Source organism: Somniosus microcephalus, chromosome 23 (assembly GCF_052327205.1).
Source record: "Somniosus microcephalus isolate GS21.2 chromosome 23, FLI_Smic_1.0, whole genome shotgun sequence".
In the NCBI taxonomy this organism is placed as follows: Eukaryota; Metazoa; Chordata; class Chondrichthyes; order Squaliformes; family Somniosidae; genus Somniosus; species Somniosus microcephalus.
The window spans coordinates 16992333-17001126 of record NC_141009.1 but is presented as its reverse complement, the minus strand read 5'-3'; the positions used below and the strand labels follow the sequence as shown (position 1 = coordinate 17001126).

The 8794-nt window shown below is 39.9% G+C and overlaps 1 protein-coding gene across 1 annotated transcript; it reads right to left on the bottom strand.

The window, feature by feature from the left end:
• Positions 1-3710: 3710 nt before the first annotated feature.
• On the bottom strand, positions 3711-6621 carry LOC147101690 (volume-regulated anion channel subunit LRRC8D-like). Its single transcript, XM_085965499.1, has one exon. It carries the CDS (start codon positions 6327-6329, stop codon positions 3870-3872), a length of 2460 nt encoding a protein of 819 aa, XP_085821625.1. The 5' UTR covers positions 6330-6621; the 3' UTR covers positions 3711-3869.
• Between the last annotated feature and the right edge of the window lie 2173 nt (positions 6622-8794).

The window sequence follows — 8794 nt, the reverse complement described above, 5'->3', positions numbered from 1 at the left end:
ATCAGGTTCGTCAGGCATGACCTACCTTTCACAAATCCATGCTGGGCCTTTGATCAGCTGAAAATGTTCAAGGTGTTCAGTCACTCTATCCTTAATTATAGACCCTAGTAATTTCCTAGCAACAGATGTTAGGCTAACTTGTCTATAATTCCCTGGTTTCCCTCTCACCATTCTTAATTAGCATTGTGACATGCGCAATTTTCCAATCTAAAGGAACAGTTCCTGAATCGAGAGAACTTTGGAAGATTATAGTTAGGGCATCTGCAATGTTCTCACCTACTTCCTTTAAACCCTGGGATGGAAACCATCTGGCTCTGGGGATTTGTCATTCTTTAGTGCCATTATTTTCTTCATTACGGCTATTTTGCTTATGTTAATTTTGGCGAGTCCCCGTCCCTGATTCAATATTAGTTTCCATGGGATGTCCGGCATGCTATCCTTTTCCTCTCCTGTAAATACTGACGTAAAGTAATTATTCAACATGTCCGCCATTTCCTTATTTTCATTTACAATATCACCGTTATCAAGGGGTCCACATTGCTCCTGGCCACCCTCTTTTTCCTAATATAAATTGTAAAAAAAATTGTGTTGAGTTTGATATCCCTTGTAAGTTTCTTTTCATACTCCCGTTTTGTAGCTCTTCCTGTCTGTTTTGTCTCCATTTGCTGTTCTTTGTATCTCTCCCAGCCGCCAGGATCTGTTCTAGTTTTTGCATTTTTGTATGTTTTTTCTTTTAGTTTTATGTTATCCTTTACCTCTTTTGTCGTCCATGGCTGTATTGCTTTGGAAAGTAGAGCTCCTGCCCCTTAGGGGTATAAACTGGTTCTGTGTCACCTTAAATTATTTTTTGAACAGCTCCCACTGATCTTCTGTCAATTTATTCAATAACAGATTTTCCCAGTTTACTGTGGACAGTCTCTGTCTCATCTCAGTGAAAATCAGCCTTACCTAAATCTAGAATCTTAGTAGCTGTTTTGTGTGTTTTGCTTTCAAACACAATGTTGAATTCGATCATATTATGATCGCTATTAGATAAATGTTCATATACCTTTAGGCTGTTAACTAAATCTGGCTCATTACTCATTATTAAATCTAATATAGCCTGCCCCCTTGTTGGTTCTAGGACATATTGTTGCAGAAAACTATCCTGAACACACTCAAGAAATTTGCTACCTTTCAGACACAAGCTAGTCTGCATATCCCAATCTGTATGAAAGTTAAAATCCCCCATGAAAGCCGCTCTGCCTTTACTATATGCTTGTCTAATCTCTGCATTTATACATTCTGCCATGTCACAGCTGTTACCAGGGAGCCTATACACAACTCCCACTACAGTCTTAAATTCTTTTATATTTCTTAATTCTACCCATTAAGTCTCCACTACCTGCTTATCTCTCATTATATCCTCTTTTATCATTGAAGTAATTTCATCCTTAATCACAAAGCCCCCTCTAACAGTTTCCCTATCCTTTCTGTAGACCTGCAATTCAGATTCGAAACTGAAGAGTAAAGCAACAAGCAAGGCAGGTAAAAATAGAAACTTAAGCAGAACTCTTAACAATTTGTTATTCCTTCTGGGAATAAAATGGGAAATCTTTTTAGTTCCTATACATGTAATCGTCATGTGTGCAGTTGTGAAGTCATTATACACATCCCACGACACAGTAATGTCAACAGTCTCCACAGTGATTTAAACTCAGAAAGTAAGATTGGGTTTTAGCGGAGCTTCTCCAAATATGGAATCACTCTCGGTTCACTTGTTACAGTATGAATCCACCCTGTGATCCATTGGTTTTACCTTCTCTGTGATGATTAGTTTTCCTTGTAAATAAAGTTAGGCACTTTCAGTGTTGACCTATGTGCAATCAATCTGTGTGTGGATCAACGAAAACTGAAACGTGAAAACACTGGCAACACTTCTCCCCTTCTTTAAATATTCATTTAGGGCCAGATCTTAAACTAGTTTGATGTCAGGCTATCAGTAGGAAATTAGAGCAGATCAGCAAACTGTGTGACTTGATTGTTGGTTTATGCTGACCTCAGGCTGGCAGTACGTTGTATGGTTAACCACAGTGCCACTGTGCTAGAGGGGAAAGTCAACCAGACTTCCCACATCCGATTGGTTATCTAGTGACATGTTGGAAAGTGCATAGAAACATAGAAGATAGGAGCAGGAGTAGGCCATTCAGCCCCTCGAGCCTGTTCCGCCATTTATTGAGATCATGGCTGATCATCCAAATTCAGTACCCTGTCCCTACTTTCTCCCCATATCCCTTTAGCCTTAAGAAATATATCTAACTCCTTCTTGAATATATTTAATGAATTGGCCTCAACTGCCTTGTGTGGTAGCGAATTCCACAGGTTCACCACTCTCTGGGTGAAGACTCATCTCAGTCCTAAATGGTTTACCCCTTATCCTTAGACTGTGACCCCTGGTTCTGGACTCCCCGACCATCGGGAACATCCTTCCTGCATCTAGTCTGTCTAGCCCTGTTAGAATTTTATAAGTTTCAATGAGATCCCCTCTCATTCTTCTAAACTCTAGCGAATATAAGCCTAATCGACCCAATCTCTCCTCATACGTCATTCCTGCCATCCCAGGTATCAGCCTGGTGAATCTTCGCTGCACTCTCTCCATGGCAAGAACATCCTTCCTCAGATAAGGCGACCAAAACTGCACACAATACTCAAGGTGTGGTCTCACCAAGGCCCTGTACAACCCTGCATACATGAAGACAAAGGGTGGGGACAGTATTGGAGCTGGCTGCTTCATCAATTATCTTCATTCTGTCACAAGGTCAGGAGCGGATGTTTGCTGACAATTCCACAGTTTTCAGCTCCATTCACAACTCCTCCAATAATGAAATAGCCTATGCCAGCCTACAGCAGGAGCTGGATAGCAGCCAGGCTTGGGCTGACAAGTGGTAGGTAATATTTGCGCCACAAGGGCCAGTATAAATTGCAAATAATAGAAAGCCCAACCATCTCCCCCTGAGCATCAATGACACCAACATCGCCGAGTCCCCCATATCTTAGGGGTCACCATTGGCCAGAGACTTAACTATAGGTGCCATATTAATCCCATGGCTACAAGAGCAGGAAATACTGTGTAAAAAGTAGCTCATCTCCTGACCCCTCAAAGCCTCTCCACCATCTACACGCTCAAGTTAGGAGTGTAATAGAATACACACCACTCGCCTTGTGTTCAGCCTCCGTAACACTGAAAGAGCTCAAAATCATCTAGAACTGCAGGTCATTTGATCGGCATCTCAGAATCCAACCCCTCCATCATCAGGGGACCATGGGTACAGTATGTATGATCTATAAGATGCACTGCAGTAACTCATTAAACTGGCTTCAACAGCACCTCCCAGCTCTATGACCTTGATTAGCTAGAAAGACAAGAGCAGCAATGTTGTAGGAACACCATCGACACCCAAGTTCCCCTCCGAGTCACACACCATCCTGATTTTAACATATACAATTGTTCTTTCATCATTGCTGGGGCAATAATCTGAAATTCTCTGGATGACACCAAGGACTACAGTAGTTGAAGGCGCTGGCCCACCACCACCTTCTGAGGACAACTAGGGATTGGCAATAAATTTGGCCTTCTCGGAGTTGATCATATCCCTTCCCAAGAACAAATTTTTCAATAAAATTCTGGAGTGGGGCTTAGTCCTTAAAATGTAATAATACTAGGCAGTATGAAAGGTTTATGTCATTGTTTTATTCAAAATCTGATAGCCATAGATGTAGTATGTTAGGTAGTTGAAATCAATTGCCTTTTTTTTCTTACATCAAACATCTTTTTTCATGAGGTAGCAACTTCTTTGGAACTAAACTATTGATGTCTGATGGTTCTCATTCTAACTGCCACCCATCTTTTCTCTTATTTCTAAAGGAAGTGACTCAAAAACATATTGTTCTATTGTAAGTCCACTGAGTTTCAGCATAGTGCATTGTCCTATTTCCACTGGGAGTTTTTCCAAGTTGTTTCCTTGGAGTTCCAACTGAGATAGTTGGCTGAGCTTTGAGATCTTCCCGCTGAGGGATGAGATTAAGTTATTGCTTAGCTTCAGAGTCATGAGCTTGTTACACTTGAAAAGCTGATCTGGTAGACTTTCTATTTTATTGTAACCCAAATCCAAAAAATAGAGGTTTTTGAGGTTCCCGATATCAGTTGGAATTATGGAAATGTTGTTGTTATGTGCATCGAAGTAATGCAGTTTCTCAATGTTGAAAAGGACTTTTGGTAACATCTCGATCTGGTTGTTTGATAAGTAAAGATACTCAAGCTTTTTGATTAAATTAATAGTTGGAGGGATGGATTTGATCATGTTGAACCAGAACTTCAAACAGGATAACTTTTCCAGATATTGCAAGTTGGCAATTTCTTCAATTCTGGTCAGATTGTTACCTTTAAGGTCCAAGACTTGAAGTTTGGATAAGGTATAAATGGCATTTGGGATTTTATCCAGCTCACAGTTGTGCAGTTCAATTTGGGTCAGATTTACCATTTTCTTTAAGATACTTACGCTTAAGAGCTTAGTCTTATCATTGTGAATGCAAAGCTTGAGCAGGTGGAATGCAACGTCGATGATGGTAGAGGGTATTTTAGAGAGACTCGATTTTAGGTAAAGGACTTTCAGAGAGCGAAGTCCCTTCAAGGATTCCAGTTCCACAGCTTTTTTTTCAATAGCTAGCTTTCCAGTGAGGTACAGCTCTTTCAACTGGATCAGTTTGTAGATCCATTCAGGGATTTCATCCCGACTCACGTATTTAACTCCCACTTTTTTCAGTTGGTTTCGCAGCCACATCAAAGCTGATGGTGTAACTTCAGTTACACAATGTGAGAGCCAGATTTCTTCCAAATGGTCAAGTTGGGTTATTTTATTGGATATTTTAACATTACTACAAAGCTCTAGCCTTAAGACTTGTAGCTCAGTAACATCATAGACAGACTCAGGAATTCCTTGCAGCATGAAAAGGTACAACTCAAACTGGTCCTTCTTAGTTTTTGTTAGATGTTCCTTCACCTTGTCCATAGTCCAATCGTTATTCAAACTTAACAATTTTAGCTTTTTCTCACTCACCTCTGAGAGGAAGACTGCGAGACGTTTGCAATACAGAGTGTCATACTGATCGATCAAATGCAACAAGAAGGCAAAGTCATTTGTTACGTCAGGGATATCACTGAACTGGTTTTCTCCTCGTTTCTCAAAGGAGTATTGCTTCAGAGGTTTTCTGAAAACCCAAAATATTGTGTGGATACAGAGTAGCCAATAGATAACCACTAAACCCAGATACAGCAGGGCCATTTTCCCAATGAAACGAGCAGTGGTATAAGTACAATTGAAACTCTTATAAAAAACCAATGATATCGCATTAGGTTCACATAAATTATAAAAGTTGACAACATAACTATAAGCTGGAAAGTAACCAATAATAATTAAGCAATGTATAGTTTTGAACAATGTTTGCCCAACATATAATTTATAGATTGTATCTTTCTCTTCAACATGGAGTCTGAATTTCCTTACTTTCTCAAACAAAGCTTTGGCTTGCTCTGCGTCCTTCTTGTCCAGGGATGAGCCAGATCCTGGTGTGCTTGTGTGAATACGTGCAGGAACTTTAACGTTTGATGCATCAGCTTTAATACTGATCCCATCGTCGTCACTTACAGAGGACCTGCGTGGTGCTAGGGCTTCTTCCAGTTCACTGGCATCTACACAGACTGCTGTAGATAGGGCTTTGGATGTCCATGGTGACTGAAAACAGTTCTGAAGGATGTCAAGAAATTGTTGCATTTTGGAGCTTGTTTTAGGATATGTGAAACAGAAGTTACTGCAGATAATCAGGACAACTGTATGGAATAAAATGAGGTAAGAGAAGAACCTGGTAAACCAGGGAATTTGACTATAACATATTTGATTGACATAATAGTACTGCCAATTGTATAACTTTGTAACCCTCCCTTGGCTGATACGAGGAGATGGATCTGGATTCATTTGTACTTGTGGATTGGCACTGACATCAGATATTATTGGAGTATTTTGCAGGGTTGATCTTATCTCATTATGTGCTGTTCCTTTGGTTTCACCAGCTTTATTGAGATATGGCAAACAGAAAGTCTCATCCAAGTAAAGATGTATGCTGCAGCCAAAGATAGCTAACAACAACATAATAATACTCAGATAATCCATGAAAGTGTCCCACCAAGGTTTGAAGATGCGGAAGGCAGGTTGCTTGTCTTCCAAAGTTGAAACGTCACTGACTGAAAACATACCTGAAATAAATGGAAAAATTTGAAGTGATATTTGAAACATACATTTTGTAGACAGTTGAGATATTCATTCTTTACATTATACCTTTGGGTTTGGGTAATTCCAGGCACGTGCATGCCATATAGGGGTACCCACTTAATGCTGCAGAGTAGAAGAGGAACTGAGGGCATAGTTGACAAAACACTAAAGCTAGGACAGTTCAATATAAAACTAGAAACATTATACAGTACTTACCTTATATAAAGCCTTAGCATGGCCTGATCTAGAATACTGTCCAGTTTTGTCCTCCCAACCCCCCATATGTAGCAGGAGCTAGCAAGGCCCTGGAGAAGGTCTGGATCACAGCAACAAGAATGAAAACTAGTCTTAGCTAGCAGGATAGGGTCAAGGAACTAGGGGGTAGAAGTTCACCTGAGGCGGTAGCGCAAAACGGGCTGTATCGCATGGGCCTCCTGTTCAATTCTATTAACGTCAGTGGGACTGAATTTCAAGCGTGGCGCATAACAGGCGGCCAATGCGATATGGCCCCTTCAGCGCTATCGCCCATGACGGATTTCAACCCCTAGGGCTTTGTTCATGGGAGAAGCGTAGACTTCGATGTGATACCATTTTGGTTATTAAAATGAAAGATTCCATTTGAGGTCATTTGAGTTAGATGGGGATGGTAAAACTAGGAGCCATCAGTATAAGATACAAAACATGCAATCATGTTAGATGCCATGAAGTATTAATTTTCACAGAGAGTTATTGACTCTGGAATAGATTACCAAAGCATGTGGTAAGAACGGATTCACTGCAGTCCTTCAAAGGGGAGCTGTGGGAGTTGTGGACATCTCCGGTTATAGAGGCAGGGGTCACAGGCCAAGTGATACTGTTTACCACAGGGCCCTCATAGTGCATTCTAACATACTCTAAATAGAGTCCCAATAAATGTAGGATAGTTGACCTACCCTTAGCCGATGCTGTTCTGGAGCTGGTCACTAAAAAGTGTGCAGGACTCCATCTAATTTCTACGTAGGGAGAAACTGGCCTTTGCTCAACACCTACCCACAGTAGCGTAGTTGAGCTCCAAAACACATTAATAGATCAGAACTGCATTACAGCAGTTTTTGGCATTGTAACTTGGTGCTGTTGTAACTTATATTTTTTTAAAAGAGGTTTTCAAAGGAATTGTAAGGAAAGTGATAATTAAAATGTCTTGAGGTCTGTTTATAGTGTAGAAATATTAACTTTTAGTTTTCGCCTGTTAAGTGAGTTTCTGTTAGAAGGTTTGCTTTATTTTGGAAAAATGTAAGTTTTAGCAATGTTTCTGTCTCAGCATCTGTCTTCCTTACTTGTATCTGTGAATTGCCTTGGAACTTTTTTTATTACCTTAAAAGCACTATACAAATGCAAGTTGTTTTTTGTTGTGCCCACTGTGGAACTGAGCTTTTCATATTTGAAGGATCGAAATACGATCCCTGGTCTGTGCTGTGATAAGGATTGGCCTCAGAGCTCCCAAAGGGTAAAAGGAGCCAGGGTTTCAGCTCCTAATGATTTTCCATGACTCTTGCCAGAAAGTGCATGTGTGGATATTGGGGTGAGAATAGGACAGAGTCAACTGTGATATCATGGATAGAAGGATGAGATGGATGTAAAAACGTGTATGCAGTCAGGCTACAGTATATTATCACACAACAAACAATCCAAAGTATTTACTAGCTACCAGTAGAGATCAACAAATCATGAATACAGAATGAGAATATTTTTCAAAGGCAGAGACAAATTGGTAAAGAGAGAAATAATTAGGTAGGAAACAAATATTTTTACTCACTCAAGACAGAATTTTGGACTGAACTTAATCTGAATAGATAGCTTTTCCAATAAACATCAGAATTTGTCTTTTACAAATTATAAAGATAATAATTTAAGATCATTTAAGATAGCAAAATTAATAATACATGTTCAAACGGTTTCAGAACTTTCAACTGAGATCCACCTGAGAAATATCGATAAAGTTCTAACAAATGGTTGGGTTTAGAATTTTTCTATTGATGATGTTGAATTTGGAATTTTTGATTGTCTTCAATACACCAATTCTTCTACATCCATTCAAACTCTTGACTTCACACAAATTGAAAGGAATGGCTTATCCCGGAGCTGGGCTGTCATCTATCCATTAAATATATGAATGTCTTGAGTTTAGCACACACCCGTCACACTCCACCCACTTCAAAGTGTCACATTTTGTTACATATTATAAAACAACCTTAAATAAGAGAGAGAGACAGCCATTTTGTGATGGGTTCTTCTGACTTGAAGCAAGAAATTTACAAGCAGTTACAATCACCCTCATGAATTTACAAGCAGCTACAATCACGTGGATTTGCTTACTTGGACCACTTCTCCATGGGGAGTATTTGATCAACGGCCATCAGTGGTCCCAAAAGGACAAGCAAGCTGAACATGATAGCATTGCTATACACCCGGACTACCTGGGAGCAATGCCATAGGGAATCTGCTATTAA